The sequence below is a fragment of the Aedes aegypti genome, chromosome 2 (assembly GCF_002204515.2).
Source record: "Aedes aegypti strain LVP_AGWG chromosome 2, AaegL5.0 Primary Assembly, whole genome shotgun sequence".
Lineage (NCBI taxonomy): Eukaryota > Metazoa > Arthropoda > Insecta > Diptera > Culicidae > Aedes > Aedes aegypti.
Genome location: NC_035108.1, coordinates 72,329,452 through 72,346,536, shown reverse-complemented (window position 1 = coordinate 72,346,536; position 17,085 = coordinate 72,329,452). Strand labels below are relative to the sequence as shown.

The window sequence follows — 17,085 nt, the reverse complement described above, 5'->3', positions numbered from 1 at the left end:
GAGCGTAATTTATTATTTCGTCACTTTCTTATTCTTCTACTATTCGCAGCAGTTATTAAACGTTATTTTTTACATACAATCATCTCTCCATAAGTCGATTTTGAAGGTAACCATCGACTTATCGACACCATCGAAAAATGAAATAGAAATGCCTTGGAAAATTGTTTGAGGGGACCATCATAGTAAGGGAAAATTAAAAAAAATCGTCAATATTTTTTGGGATTTCTAAACTCCAGCCCTTCCCTTCCCTGTCACGCTTTTGCATTCATTGTTACATTTTATATTTATTTATTTTTTCAACCGCGGACCCGACCCGAATCCGAGACAATGATTTAATACCAAACCCGGATCCAACCCGAATACAATAATATTTCGTTTTTTTTTATATTTTCTAGTGACAATTCCTAAACAATCCAAGGTAATTTTTCTTTACATGCCCAAGGTGAACAAAAAAAAAAGACATAGTTTTTACCCTTCTTATATTTTGCTTCACATTTTAGAAAACTAAGTTAATTACATATTTTGCAAATCATATGATGATTTCGATTATTTTGAGAGTAGGCATTCAGTAACAATAACCAATAACTATCACGAAATTGAATCTTATATAGGGTAGGTGTACCAGTTATGGCCATAGTGGTTCCCTATTTCGCCATACGTGATTACTTGAATGCCTTCACATTTTGAAAAATCTTTTGTGTTTTAGCAGTAAGATAAAGGATAAATCTTGATGTTAAAACATTCAGAAAGATTAAAAATGTGAAAGTTATCCATATTTTGCATATGGCCAAATAGGGAACCACTATGGCTGGTACACTTTCCCTAGATAAAATTCACTTCACTTAGTATATGTTAAAGACATGCCACGTTCCACTGGGGACGTAAAACCATATAAAGCAAGTAAATGCAGAACAATTCGGAGATTAAATGCTAGTAATGCTTTTAGTGAGATATTTCACCTGTTATAAAGAATTTATCGAGTGCGCAGAGTTAGGACCATTAATGCGCAGACTAAGGAGCAAAGCTTTTATATTTCCCCCTTATAATAAGATAAATAAGTATTTGCTCTTAAAATTTCAGAGTATTGAGTTTTGTTTTCAATTGCCGTGAACCGCAAGTAAAGCTGATTGAAATTTGAAAAGCCTTAAGTGTGCAGAGTATGCATACCCCATGGGGCCTTCACGGTATTTTATTTCGATAGCCCCAAAAGGCGCATTCACCTTTTGAAAAATTTGAGATTGGTCGAAGCTATCCAGAAAACACATTTTTTTTATTTTAGCTAAATGTACTGAGCGCAAGGAAATCATATATTTCATCGTTATGCTAAAAATTGAAGGTTCAAAAAATAATTTTATTGCATTACAAATATAAGGATTGTGACGAACCTAATTTATAAAATTCAAACCACGATTACTTTAAAACCAATGCACTTCAGATTTATTCCATTTAATTTGTAATAGTCTCAACAATATGTCAAGCGCGTAAATAAAGCTCTTTTAAGCCTAGTTTGTGAGTGACAAAAGATGAAAAAGAGCATTAAAAAAATATTCCGCCGAATTGATATAAAATTTGAAGCACATACGTACTTTTAGAGAGAAAAAATAGAAAGAAAGGAAAAATATATTGTTAATTTTATTTTAGACCGATAATTTAAAACGATTTTAATTGACAGCAAGCGTTACAGATTTGATCTTTTTTAATTTTGAAATCCTAGCAGGCGTGGTGAAAAAAGGTTCCTTTGGCAATTGCTAAGCCTTCAGCATTCTCTATGAAAAATGTGGCAAAAATCATACAGAACAACAAGAACGATAATTCAAAAACCTGAAACACGCAAAAGGAAGAAAGACTTGAAGTAACAGAAAACACCATTTATTCAAAGGTTCACCGAAAATTTGTTATTTTTGGGCAGATATCGGGACTTGACTTTTTGTTGAAAAAAAAACTTTGATATTTTTGATATGTTAATGAATACAGCGTGCTTATGGTGAAGATGAATCGAAGCCAAACCTCAAATTTTCAAGAGCACAAATCTGGAGAACCGAACATCCGTCAAAGCTGAAAACTGCGTTTTCAGTTTTCAGTTCAAACGGGCGTTGATTGTTTCTATTATTCAACATTTTTGACACACTAACTTAGATTACGGAAAGGGAAAGCATCGTAAAGCTAGTGAAAGTTTGGCGGGTTTTGTTGTTGCAAATTGAATTATAATCATGAAAATTTTCATGCCTAATGCTAATGCTCAATTTTCACCACCTAATTACAAAATTTTCAATCTTGTCGCTCCCTTGCGACGCCTATGCACCTATTCGTTTCCATCATTTGCTTCTATAGACTCCCTTTAGCTTTGAGTCGCATGACCGCTATAGCCATAAAACAAAATAAAATTAAAACAATCACGGTCGATACCTTCTCCTATGTATGATTATAATCATGTTGAGAATCTTATGTCAGATGGAGTAGTAAGTGCAAATAACTTTCTTTCATGGTACAATAATTTTGAAGTATATACTCAAACTTTAATAACATTTGAAGGGTGGAAATTAAGCCAAGAAAAATGATACAGGACTGTGGATTTTCCAAGTTTAGTTCGTCACAGTCGTTAATTGCTGAATTTTAGTTGAAGGAATATGATGATTTTTGTAAATGTCCATCAGAAACTCCTTCAAGATTCAACTTTTTTTTTTCTCATACTTTCGTTCCGTTATTGAATTGTGCCAGTTATTTTTAAAATTCAACCCAAAAAAATATAATTATCGACATACGAAGAGAAAATCGGAAATGAAATGTTCATCGAGATAGGGAGATATCAAGATAAGCAGGCTGTCGAGATCTTCTTCTTCTTCTTCTTCTTCTTGGCATTATGTTCTTATTGGGACAAAGCCTGCTTTTCAGCTTAGTGTTCAATGAGCACTTCCGCAGTTTTTGACTGAGAGCTTTCTTGCCAGAGTTGCCATTTTTCGCATTTGTATATCGTGTGGCAGGTATGCCCAGGGAAGCCAAGGAAATTTTCCATTACGAAAGGATTCTAGACCGACCGCGAATGGAACCCAGACACTTTCAGCATGGCTTTGCTTAGTAGCCGTGGACTCTAACTACTCGGCAAAGGAAGGCTACCGAGATATGCAGAGTAAAAATGTACGCAGAATGAAGGAACCTAAAAAAATCATCGACATAGGGAGGGACATCGGAATGTAGAATATCCTGATGTTGAGAGTCGACTTATATCCATTATAAACTTCCAGAAGAAACGCTTGAAAGAATTTCTGAGAAATTTATTGGAAGAGTGTGTAGAAGAACAGCTAGAAGTATTCATCGATACATTAATAGAACATTTTTTTGCGCATATTACTGAAGAACATAATGATGGAAATATTCTGAAGAAATGTATTGAATAATCTCTCAAGATATGTTTAAAGAAACGTGAGATATCAATATCATAATGAATTCCTTGTAAAATCTAAAGAAAACTTTTCACCTCAATGATATATTGTTATTTTTTTAGCTAAAGATAAAAAAAAATACCAAGACGAATTCCTAAAGTAATTTCAGAAGGAGTTCAATAACGATCTTGCAGAAATCGTTCGAAAAAATGCAGGAATCTTCGGAAATCTTTAAAGGCTAAACTCCGAAGCGAACGATTTAGGAATTTCTTGTAAAATCTGTGTAAAAATTGTGGAATAAATCATGAGAGTGAATGGAAGATTTGTTTGAAAATAATGCTAGAAAAATCGTGAAACTCGAACAAGTTCTACAGAATCCTGCAAATGTCTCCCAGGAAGATTTAGAACAGGTGTTACTGACAATAATACTGAAATGTTCACTGACAATGCTGAGATAATCATACCTGAAAATTATTGTATTATTTCTTTGAAGAATCGAGAGGAATTTTCGAGAACAATATCACAGAACATTCACGAGACGCGACGGAGACAAGACATAACACTTATCGTTCTTACAAATCGTCAAAAAGTTTTAAAAATTATCTTTTCGTCGAAAAGGTAATTTTTAAAACTTTTTGACGATTTGTAAGAACGATAAGTGTTATGTCTTGTCTCCGTCGCGTCTCGTGAATGTCGTGTAGTTCTTACGTTAGTGCAAACTATAAAAATGAGTAGTGAATACCACAGAATCCTAAAAGAATCTCATAAAAAAAAAACAAAACATTTTTAATTATTATATGAATTTATAAATAAATCTAAAACAATTGCTGGGTGAAAATAAATCTACAAACTGTTTTATGGAATATCTGTAAATAAATAAACGAACCAGATTTAGTATTACATAATCTTATTCCAACTTGAATATGCACCTTTTGACATATACTCGTATTTTGACCCCAACTCTCAAGGCCGTCTTCATTGATGTGTAATAGATATCAGAAGGCCAAAAGACATTCTAGAAAACTTCCATTGAATAACCTTGAATAGCGTGGAGAGCTCATGTTAAATGTGCTTATCCTGCGTGGCGTGTGAGGTGAGACGAGTCGAATGAGGTGACAATTGTCGACTCGCTCCCATTTGATTAACATAGGCCTTTTCATGTGACAGGTCCGTCTATGCATTTGTGGAGGACCAGTGCTAACACGGGCCTGTCATTTTCATAGAAGAACTGTCAAAGAGCTTCCGGATCAGCTGATTTGAAGCGTCATGCGGAAAGGCCTATTAGTCGTCTCACGTCACTCGCGGTAAGAGCAGCTCGTCTCGACTAACACGTCGCGAAGATTAAGCTTAGCTTAGCTTAGAGCTTAGCTTAGACTGACTACACATATCAATGGTTGCTATTCCGTGATTGACCAAAGTCAGTGAAAATGCACAAAGAATCAACTAGAAGTTCGGCTGGGATTGGCCATAATCTTCTTCAGTGTGCATAATTCAGTGCCTCTATTTATACATGGTCAATAACGGCGCCGGCCACGTCCTTGCAGTCAGGTGGGATTGGGGGAAGGAATGTTAGTGTGTAACCTTTGCTATTTGGAGACCGTGTTTGCCTCTGCATCTCCACAAAGGTTACTGGGAGGGATGTTTGTTAATGGGAAGGATCGTTGGGTCACAGGATTCACTTTGATAAGCGATTAGACCATGATAAATAATTATTTGTGAGATATAAACATGCTTATATGTAAATATAATATTTTCATTTGATATGAACAACATCTATGTAGAGAAAAAATATGCCGACACTTGATGTGACGAACGTTTCAAAGTTTGTTGAATAAAGTGAACCTTTTGGAAGTCTACACTTGAAGTGTCGAACCATTCAAAGTTTTTTTTTTAATTACAAAAATAAAGGTAAAAAGAAGAAAGTGTTTTGAAAAAAAAAATTAGACATAAATAATTTATGAATCAGAGTTTATGTCGACACTCACAGTGACGAACCATTCATATTTTTTTGAAAAATCATATTTACGTCTCACCGTTGTAACGATTAAGGGTGCAATCATACATATTTTATAGATTAGAAACAGTAGCATAAAACGAGCTCACCAATTGATCCGTCATCCTTGAGCAGCAACAATCCTCTTTGAACTTCACTCGTTTAATAGGCTATATAAAAGCACTCAGAGAAAATAGGCGTGCAACCCGTGAGGGAAAACAACTGACGACTGCTCGGGCTTTCTTGACGCACTGCCCAGGAGCAAGCGTCAACGTCGGAAGATCAAAAAGAACTAATCAAAAGCGGCACTTTTTCACTTTACTCGATCGACGCGCGACATGTTTGATCCTGCCCTCATCGCCGGCCCCCGCAAGAGCAAGCGTCAAGGTCGGAAGATCAAACACAACTCCATGCCATGGAATCGGAAGACCACACATTACAAACGCGAATCTCTTTTCGCACTCGCGCCACGCGGACCGAAAACAATTGGTCTTGATTCCATCGCTCGCCCTGCAAGAGCATGCTATGGAATCGAAAGACCACACACTACTAACGCAAACCTCTTTTCGCACTCGCGCCACGCGGACCGAAAACAATTGGTCTTGATTCCATCGCTCGCCCTGCAAGAGCATGCTATGGAATCGAAAGACCACACACTACAAACGCGAATCTCTTTTCGCACTCGCGCCACGCGGACCGAAAACAATTGGTCTTGATTCCATCGCTCGCCCTGCAAGAGCATGCTATGGAATCGAAAGACCACACACTACTAACGCGAACCTCTTTTCGCACTCGCGCCACGCGGACCGAAAACAATTGGTCTTGATTCGATCGCTCGCCCTGCAAGAGCATGCTATGGAATCGAAAGACCACACACTACTAACGCGAACCTCTTTTCGCACTCGCGCCACGCGGACCGAAAACAATTGGTCTTGATTCGATCGCTCGCCCTGCAAGAGCATGCTATGGAATCGAAAGACCACACACTTCTAACGCGAACCTCTTTTCGCACTCGCGCCACGCGGACCGAAAAAGATTGGTCTTGATTTCATTGCTCACCCTGCAAGAGCATGCTATGGAATCGAAAGACCACACACTACTCTCGACTAACACGTCGCGAAGATTAAGCACAAAAATTTCTTGCTTGTCGGGTCTTGAAGAGTCGGGTACTAAAAATATAAAATTAAAAAAAAAAACTTTATATCAGCCATAAGCTTATGCTATTCAATGAAAGTTTGACCGAAAATTAAAAAAAAATCACATCTACAACCAACCAACCAATAACGTTTCCAAATCTCAATTGATTTACTTAATATTTGGAGTGAAAGTCTCTAACTTTTTCTATTGCATCATTTGCTTTGAGTTGAGCTAGAAAACTTAAAAAGAAGTTTTTGCCTCACTTCTACTTTTGACCTACATTTTTCTACTGCTGATGGTGTACATCGATTCAACATAAAACAACAGATCAGCAGAAATCGCAAAAATCCATTCAATACATATTCATACTATATGCAAATATCAATCGTGAAACCGAGCTTATTTTGACGTGTATTAAAATTTTGTTCCCCCCTACTCCCCTACTTCCAGTAATCAAAATCCAAACAGTTATAGCCACAACAGTGACTAAGCAATGTATTAGATAATAAAGGTCACCAACAATTTACAAATTGTACTACAATTCAAAGATTAGAACCCTCACAACAGCACCTGAAAAAGCATCTATAAATCATCACACACCCCCGACCGCCTTGTCGGCAAGAACTATCAATCAGGACTGCAATCAGTACCAAGAATGTCGATTATAGGTAAGTACATCGATGTTTTTTTTTAATTTGCGATTCTCGTATGGTTTATTTACAGCACATCATTAGGCATTTTGTTTGCACTGTGCATAATCTTGCCGAGTGTGCAATCAAACTCGACGGAGCTCTGATGCGATTTTCCGGATGAATTATTGCATGAACAACAGTCGAGATAAGCCTCCCTCCGTATCTTGCAAATTGCGTTCTACAAGAGGACACGTGACATAAGCCGATGGTATGCGTGTAATATTGTAACAATTCGACTTGCGTCATTTTATACAAATTATACCACAAATTTTGGATCTGATTTGAAGGAAGAGCGCATAGTTTGTAATAATCTATAGGGATATGGATTATATCTCAAAAAGGTTTTGATCTGGTTCTGCTCCAGCCGATAGAAGACTTCGGTAAACTAAGTAAAACATATGGTTTGTCACGTCTTATCACTACAGGATTATTTATTGTACTATCAAGCGCTGCGTACAGATAGAGATTTGTTATCTAATCTGCTAAGACCCAAGTTTACACATCTGTTATTAACACTTTAGCATTCACAAAAATGACCCGATGTAACCCGGATTTGTGATTCAGCAGCGACGAGATAAACCGATAAAGTGGATAAACCGTGTGATATTATTTTAAACTCATACAATTTTCCGTGATATGTATAAGAATACTCTCAGAGTACAAAAGGAAAACAGGTGTCAGAGCCCTTCAGTTACATTTATAGACAAACCAATAAGACCACTTAATAGTAGAAACTATTACTCTTGGAAATTTATGTAATAATTAAAATCCATCTTTTTTCAATGAAGGAAAAGATTCCTACCAAGCAAATCATTTTCGACCTTTTATCCCCGCAAAAAGATAAAAGGAAAAAAAAAACCTGCCACCACAGGAAACTTCTATTCCGCCTCTTCGTCGACCGAAAATCCTAACGGAAAATCATCAGATAATGTACCTGCTTCAAGTAATATGTCTCCCTCTGATTTAAATTTTCTAACTGTAGAATTGAATCAAATGATTGATGCAATGTTCAAAACCACCACTATGACTGAAGCAGTCCAAGTTTGTGTAAAATTTACTAAGCAAATTGTTATTAAATTACGTTTTTTCTAATGGATCCAAATAATAATTTTAATATTTTATATTCGAATGCTCGTTCTCTGAATGGTAAAGAGGACGAGCTGTTCAATTTTCTAACAGCTAATAACATACATATAGCAGTTATTACTGAAATTTATTTGAAACCAAACTCAAAAGAGATCCAAACTTTGATGTTTATCGTAATGATCGACTTGATGGGACATGTGGGGGAGTTGCAATCATCATTTCTAGGCGTATAAAACATCAACTGTTTTCGTCATTTGAAACTAGTTTTTTAAACTTTAAGTGTTTCTGTTGAAACACATCTTGGTAAATATACTTTCATAGCTAACTATTTGCCATTTCAATGCTCTGGGCAGCAAGTTAATTTGCTCCAAACTGACTTGCGAAAATTGACTCACAATAAGTCAAAAATATTTGTCATTGGTGACTTTAATGCCACAAACATCGGTCATGGAATAATTTTCAAAGTAATTCCAACGCCAGAATTTTATTAGATGAGTGCTCTTCAGGATATTTATTAATTCAATACCCTGATAACCCTACATGTTTTTCCTCTTCTAGAAATCCATCTACGATTGACTTGGTCTTAACCGACTCTAGCCATCTTTGTAGCCAATTAGTTACTCATGCTGATTTTGATTCTGATCATGTCCCTGTTACATTTCAAAAATCCCATGAAGCGAATCTCAATCCTATCAGCTCCACTTTCAATTATTTTCGAGCCGACAGGAATATATACATATATGAAACGTATATAGACTCTAATCTTGATGTTAACATTTTTTTACAAACTAAACATGATATTGACAACGCTTTTGAAACTTTAACAAATTCCATTGTTGAAGCCAGGACTCCAGGCCCAGAAGCTTTGCAATTCTAAAATGTGAAGTAAAATTTGAATCCGTGATTATAGACGATGATCTTAAACTCTTGATCCGCCTTAAAAACGTGAGGAGAAGGCTATTTCAACGCACTCACGATCCTGCTATGAAAATTATATGGCACTATTTGCAGAAAGAAATCAAGAAACAATTTTCTAAATTAAGAAAAAATAAATAAAACGAAATTTCTCGATTGGGTTCTGGCTCTAAGCCCTTTTGGAAATTATCTAAAACTTTGAAAAAACCTCAGAAGCCAGTACCGGAATTGAAAGAGGGAAACAAAATAATATATAATTGCGAAAAAGCTCAAAAACTTGCTATGCAGTTTGAAAGCGCGCACAATTTTAATTTAGGACTTACTAGTCCAATTGAAAATCAAGTTACTCAGGACTTTGAAAATATTCTCAATCAAGAGAACGTTTTCGAATATTCTTGGGAGATGATTTGAAAGAAGTGAGAACTATTGTTAAAAAATTCAAAAATACGAAAGCTCCTGGCGATGGTGGAATTTTCTACATCTTCATCAAGGTACCTCCATAAAGTAGCCTATCATTTTAAGTTGATATATTTAACAAATGTTTTCAATTAGCATATTTTCCTGACAAATGGAAAAATGCTAAGATTGTTCCAATTTTAAAATCAGACAAAAATCCAGCAGAAGCTTCTAGCTATCGTCCAATCAGTTTGCTTTCCTCCATCAGTATGATGGCCCATACCAACGAAAAATCAATTTTTGCCAATGAGCAGTTTGGACTCCGCCATGGACATTCGACCACTCATCATCTTTTACGTGTAACAATTTTTATCCGTTCCAACAAATCTGAAGGCTACTCTACTGGTCTTGCTCCTCTAGACATAGAAAAAGCATTCGACAGTGTTTGGCATGAAGGCTAAAATTTAAAAAAAACTTTAATTTTCCAACATACATTGTTAGAATAATTCAAATCAAACCTGAGTTACCTCAGGGATGTCAAAAATCCCTGTTTGCGGATGACACAGGCCTCTCCGCCGAAGGACGAAGCTTGCGTGTCATCTGTAGTCGATTGCAAAAAAGTTTGTATATTTTTTCTTCATACTTGCGAAAATGGGAGATTTCTCCCAATGCTTCCAAAACTTAACTAATAATATTCCCACATAAACCAAAAGCTCTTTATTTGAAACCTTGAAGTAGACATGTTGTCACGATGAGAGGGGTTCCAATAAATTCAGATGAAGTTAAGTATCTAGGGCTCATGCTAGATAAGAATTTAACTTTCAAAAATCACATTGAGGGCATTCAAGCCAAATGTAATAAATATGTAAAATGTCTCTATCCCCTTATTAATAGAAAAACTTTGTCTTAAGAACAAGCTTTTGATATTCAAACAAATATTCAGGCCAGCCATGTTGTATGCTGTACCAATATGGACTAGCTGTTGTAATACCAGGAAGAAAGCTCTGCAGAGAATTCAAAATAAAATTTTGAAAATGATTCTGAAGCTTCCTCCCTTGTATAGTACCAATGAGTTACATAGAATATCCAATGTTGAAACATTGGAACAAATGTCAAATAAAATAATAAATAATTTCAGGCAAAAATCGTTACAATCTTCTATTGCCACGATTAATGCGTTATATGTTTAGGTTAAGGCTAAGTAGCCCGTCATTCGTTTTGGCAACAATGATGACTTTTCAGCTTGCATTTCAAAGTAATAATACTCAGTCTTGATAGTTTAAATTGACTTGAAAAAGTATCACTGTACGCGCTAACATGCATAAAGTATGCTGATACTTTTTCAGCTGTGTCAGTGCATAACCAACTGATTTTCTTTCATTCAAAATCGTGAGATGAATTAGCAACAATCATCAACGACGGGTACGAATTTCAATGACGGCCTACTTCGCCTTAAGTTAGGTTAAGTAAATTGAAAACGTGTTTTTTTTCTCTTATAAGCAGGTGAAATCAACTCACCTGTAAAAAATCTGAACTGCTACGGCAAATAAAATGTAATATGTTTTTAACAAAATGTTAATAACATCTTAAATTTGTTTTACCAAATTAGGATGATGGTGTTGTCTAATAACACAGAACACCTAGATATAAGAAATGAATGTAATGTTTGGAATGATACTAATAAATTCAAAATAAAATTTTGAAAATGATTGTGAAGCTTCCTCCCTGGCATAGTACCAATGAGTTACAAAATGTTAATAAAATCTTATATATAATGACAAATATCAGATTTAATCACTCTTCCAAAAACTTTTAACAATGCGCATAGGATACTGATAGGCCTCAAATTATCCAAAGTGTTCAAATTAGATTTTTTCTTTATGAATTCTAAAGAAAAAAAAAAGTATAGCCATAAACAAGAAAAGTTATGTATGACTGTAATATGAACGATATATCGTTCCTATTCAAATTCCGGACACTCTATTTTGTATGTCTAAGACGTCTCTTTAGTGGGTTGGTAATTTTAATTGTTGATTTGACTTTTCTAAGAATGATTTACAAAAGCTGTTCGGAACTCGAATCAAAGTGTCCGAAATACAAGACAAAAGTAAGGAAGAGTCCGGAAAAAGAATCATGAAAATCCACACATTTCTATTTATTTAAAATTATTCATGGTGCAGAATCAAAATTTTCACCCAGCATTAGAAAGTCAAGTGTTTGCGATGCTCGATAACGCGGAGAAGATAATATAGAATTATTTATTACATATGCTCTTTGATGAGGCCTTAGGTGTTCGTAATATGAATCAAAACAGTAACATTTCTCACTGTCGCTATTCATAAATGGCTATTTCTTAAAAGGTCATGAAGTAATTACCTTAACGAAGCCCTATTACTTTGCATGAACTCAGGAATTGCTGTAAAGTATAAAGAGTAATCATTTATCCTTCTGGCCCTACAATGAACGTCGGAAAAACCATAGTTGCATGACATCATATCCTCATCAATGGTCGCCGTATTCCCACACACCAATGTGCCTATCCTTATGTACGCTTGCGCCAAAAAGCGGTCGTGTTTTACTAATCAGATGTATACCTATACAAAACTGCATCGTGCTACAGGTTGCAATTTCGTCTAAGTGCACCCATTCAGAAAAGAGGGTGCATGTGGGTGTGCCTACTACTGTTTCAGCAACTGCGGAATCATTCAGTAAGTTTTTCCTAGTTTTCCGTTGTGAGAGGATAATGATGGATGTGCAAAATGGACATTTCGAAAGGATTCCAGTCAGTGATGACCGTGAAGACAATGATGGGAATGCGCCATCAGCAGTTAACAGAACGGTGGTTCGACTATCGATTATTGCACTGTTCCTGACCGGCTTCAGGCGTGATCCGTATCCATGGATGGAGGACTACAGAGAGCTGACGGAAGGCGGTATCGGCATCGGCATCGATCTGCATCCGGACTTATATCTAGCGCAGATGCTAGGACCGGTGCTGTTTACACTTTTGTTAACGTGTAATGTTAGTGTTAATCACGTGCGGGAACTTTTCAGCATCGTACACCCACCTGTTTGCTTGTGGTTCGCGCTTGGATGCATTATGGGATACTTACGAGAAGTGCTTCCTGTGTGCAGCTTTATGCTGGAATTGATACGGGACAGCAAAGTGACCCTGTACTATTATCAGATCATAATCTACAGTTCTAGCGACGACAGAAGTGCGTCTATCGTCTTTGGAACCATGGCACAGTGCTTGGGAAATGCATTTCTACAGTGGATCAGTTATGATTTGGGACTGATGTGTCCCAATACTAAGTACTTTATGGATCTAGTCGTTGCAATGGTGCACTATTTCATGTTCTGCCCACGCCAATCCTGGAGAGTGGCTCTGAAAGATGTATTTGAGGAAAGTAACCGTTACGCATTTCGTGCGTTCATCGGTATAGCGGTATTCGGAGTAATACTACTTTCTTCGGTCAACAATGTCATCTTACAATGGTAAGTATAACTTTTCTTCTCGATACAAGAGTTTCGTACGTTTTTCGTATAAATGCATGAATAAACGTCTCAATACATGCATTTGTACAAAAAATGTATATTTTCTAAATAAAAAAAAAATCAAATGTCCCATATCTTAGCTTACGTTAAAAACAGAGATCAGTGAAATTTTCAGCATTTTCGGTGTTGATTTGGAGGTGGCTCAAAGGCAATGTTTATATGGCAATCACATGATTTTTTTTTTTTTTTGAGAAAGCATGACTGCACGATGGAACTCTCATATAAGTACAAGCTTCACCTCAACGTGAAAATTTATTCTTCAAACCATTATAAAAGAATTTTCTCGAGAAAACCATTCAATCCAAAAAATGAGATAAGAGATATTCATCAATTTGCTTATTATGATTTTGCTCCATGCGGCATTATAGTTCAGTAAACTTGTATGCATAAGTATCAAACAGTATGTTTCTTCCGCACCTTTATTGGGTATTTCACAATAGCATAAAAAAATGATTGTGATAGTTTAACTGGAATTACAAGTATTTTGTCGCGTATAAGCTTTCATATAATCCTTCAACGTCTTTGGGTCACCTTTAAATCTCACTAAAACCACAGGAAATTGGACATAACTCTATTTTCATCATAAATATTGTAAGGCAGATACGAAAGATTGAATTTTCAAACTTTTTGTTCTATTTGAGCCCCCTATTCAATCGTCTTTTCCAGGTTACTGCACGACAACGGCAAACCCCCGAAGCCATTTCTACCATTGTTCGTTGCTTTCGAAAGTAATGATTATGTCTGGTACACCTTAATTAACATTTTCATCCCCATGGTGCTACAAATCGGCCTGGTGAGATTCAACCCTGGCAAGCAATGGATAGTGTCTTTCATAATCAGCATCATCGTTACGAGCGTATGTTTCTTCGATGACGCAATGGAAAGCATATTCTATCTCACCCTGGCGACGATGACAATGACTACGTTCACTTTCGGCAAGGCGTTGGCACAATTGACGGAAGTATGGCCCCAGAACAAAATCATTATGCTGCCGGCAGCCACCTTCTTGGCTGCTCATTTGTCGATGTATGGCTTCAGTGGATTACTGAAGATACTCCCGAGGGCCAGGAGGAGCGAACATATAGTATTGATTGTGGTAAGCGCAATCAACGGTGCGTATGCGGTGGCACTGGCTTTCGCCAATGATTTGCTGGTTACCGATTCATCGAGGATTGGAAGAAGACGAGTTCGAAGGATTGTACGGACTATTGATCTGTAGAAATGATTGAATTTAAGTGAAACATAAAACTAAGATGCACAAAATAGTTTAAAATATGCATTTGATGTGATTAATGCATTAACGTGATCCTCGATCAATAAAAATATATACAGCCTTTGTTTTAGCTAATATTTCCACATCAAGCATCCTTCTTTGAAGACATCCCAGTAAAATAAGTTCAATGACAATTTTATTTAGACATCACTTCGAGCAATGTTTTATCTTCATAAATTTGTAATACTCTTCATAACACAAACGGTGACATGTGACATACCGTAATCCGGGGGCAAATTGATCACTAGGGGAATTAGATCCTGTCGGTACCAAATAGCATTTACTTCAAAGGATGCTTAATGCATCGTTGGCATTAAATATATTCCATGTTTTCTAGTTTATAGATATCTAATGATGATTTTAAGCTATTTTTTATTAAGATCAGTTTTGCATAAAAGTATTCACAGATCTTGAAAGTGTAAGCAATAATGCTGGAAATGTCGATACTAAACAATCTACTAGGGCTAAGCCTACATGCAAACTTTGATTGTCTAAAATGTTGTGTAAGCTCGAGTGTGAATTACTGAACAGGAATCGCATAGCATTACAAGCATAGGATTTTGTTCATAAATCCTTTTGTTCTCGAATATCGTGTGAATTTTAAGGGAAATTTCCTGCATCTAGGCGTACTAGATTTAAAAAGTTTGATTTTGTAATAAAATGATGATATAAACGAGTTGTAAGAATTTTGACATCGTTTTTTTTTTTTTTTTGATTCAGGAGCAGGCGTTGCAGAATTCGCTCTCATTTGAGAATGAAGCACGATCAAAGCAAGCAAAGAAAAACATCCAATCTGTTGCGGTCCACGATCGTCATTGTATCGCAAGGTGTAACAAGTCTGATAAATGGAAGCAGCGAGCGAGAGCCCCAACGAGAGAGCGATGATAAAATCCATTTTTCTCGCTTGTTTACCGTTGGGGATAGGTGTTTTTCTTTACTGGCACGATAAACAATCCACGAACTTCCAATAACAACAGTGTCCCCCAGGCTTGGAGCATGTTTAGAGGGGTTTTATCATGCACTACTATCCCCCCAATCTGATCAAACTTGTAGCAGTATACGATAAACAGTCTCTCATAATGTGCAGCATGTTATGATAGTTACAGAGAGCGATACGTGAGAGATTCTCTCAATTTTCTCAGGATTCAATCCCTGTTCAGGAGACCCAAATTTAGTAGATAGGTAAACTTTTTATTCTAAAACCTGCTTTGTTATATGATGATCAATTCCACCACAGCGTGTCATTTTAAATTTTTGATATTAAAACTACTCAATTTTATAAAATGTTCAATATTATTTCGTGCATAATCGATCACATAAGCTGATAGAAATCAATGAAGTACAATGGAATTTCTGACAATATTTGAATTCCAAAGAATAACATAACAAAAACTTGTGAAATAGTGATCAATTTGTTCCCGGATTATGAAAGTGCAAAACATTAATTGGCTTCAGAATATATTATCGAAGCGCTTTTTAAGCCATAATATGCTAAAAGTGACTCATCTTACAGAAAGTAGTAACTGTCAGATTATGGCAAATATCACTAGAATGAATAGCAGTTGACAGATTTCTACGAACATATATTGCTGTTTGAATTTGAGATGCAAATCTCGACTAAATGTCAACCAAATGTGGTAACACAAAATAACCGAAGGACACCTAGCAACGTCTAGAGAAATCACCGCCGCCCTAGCAAGAAAAATCTATCTTTGACACCGCTTTTCTAGAGAAAAATCTTACCGCATCTAGTGTACCCGCATTTGATATTTGCATTTCAAACGCACACAGCAATATATATATATATATATATATATATATATATATATATATATATATATATATATATATATATATATATATATATATATATATATATATATATATATATATATATATATATATATATATATATATATATATATATATATATATATATATATATATAACCACAATTTAAGGTCAAGATGAATCAAAGCCAAACCTCAAATTTTCTAGAGCACGGATCTGGAGAACCAAACGTCCGTTTAAGCTGAAAACTTAATCGATTGGTCACTAGCTGGTGGTGACCAATCGATTAAGTTTTCAGCTCGGGTGTTCGGTTCTTCAGATTTGTGCTTCTGAAAATATGAGGTTTGGCTTCGATTCATCTTCACCTTAAGGTGAAACACTTAAACTTCAAAGGTACAAATCTAGCAAAGAATGCATCCAACAACAGTGCACTCTTTATTTTGCTTAGGTGATATTTCCAGCAAATCAAATTGCTGAATTTGAGAACCTGCTGTTTTTTCAGCGTTCTGCACTGAAGATTAGCAATTCAGTTTAATAAAAATGTCAGCTAGGAGAAATTTCAGTAAAAAATTGCTGATTCAAGTAAACAATAATTTGGTATGTGTTAAGATCCTCTTTTAGCAAACCTCTTATAATATTCAATGCAGAGCCTCCAGAGCTGATGATTTCTGGTTAAATGCTTGGGAGATACATTGATGAAACACTCACCTAACTTCTAAGAACCTTCTTGACAATTTGCTAACGGGATTCGGAATGGTGGGGGATCCCAGTCAACATTTTGATAATTGATTCATTCTATATGAATCAATTCAATCGTATAGAATGCACGAAAATACATCAAGGGTGAAAAATACCCATCGCAGT

The 17,085-nt window shown here is 35.9% G+C and overlaps 2 protein-coding genes across 4 annotated transcripts in view; one reads left to right on the top strand and one right to left on the bottom strand.

Moving 5' to 3' along the window:
• The window catches only part of LOC5565651, a 60,648-nt gene that overhangs the window by 16,179 nt on the left and 27,384 nt on the right, over positions 1–17,085 (bottom strand). The window lies entirely within an intron of this gene.
• Positions 11,893–14,505, top strand: LOC110675646. Its single transcript, XM_021841212.1, has 2 exons — positions 11,893–13,097; positions 13,824–14,505. The coding sequence occupies exons 1-2, from the start codon at positions 12,085–12,087 to the stop codon at positions 14,374–14,376; spliced, it is 1,566 nt and encodes a 521-aa protein (XP_021696904.1). The 5' UTR covers positions 11,893–12,084; the 3' UTR covers positions 14,377–14,505.

What these genes read in the sequence shown, in the direction of transcription:
- LOC110675646 (XM_021841212.1), top strand. Translation starts at nt 12,085, where the DNA reads ATGACATCATATCCTCATCAATGGTCGCCGTATTCCCACACACCAATG. An exon ending in AACAATGTCATCTTACAATG is followed by an intron (nt 13,098 to 13,823) that starts GTAAGTATAACT and finishes CGTCTTTTCCAG; the next exon opens with GTTACTGCACGACAACGGCA.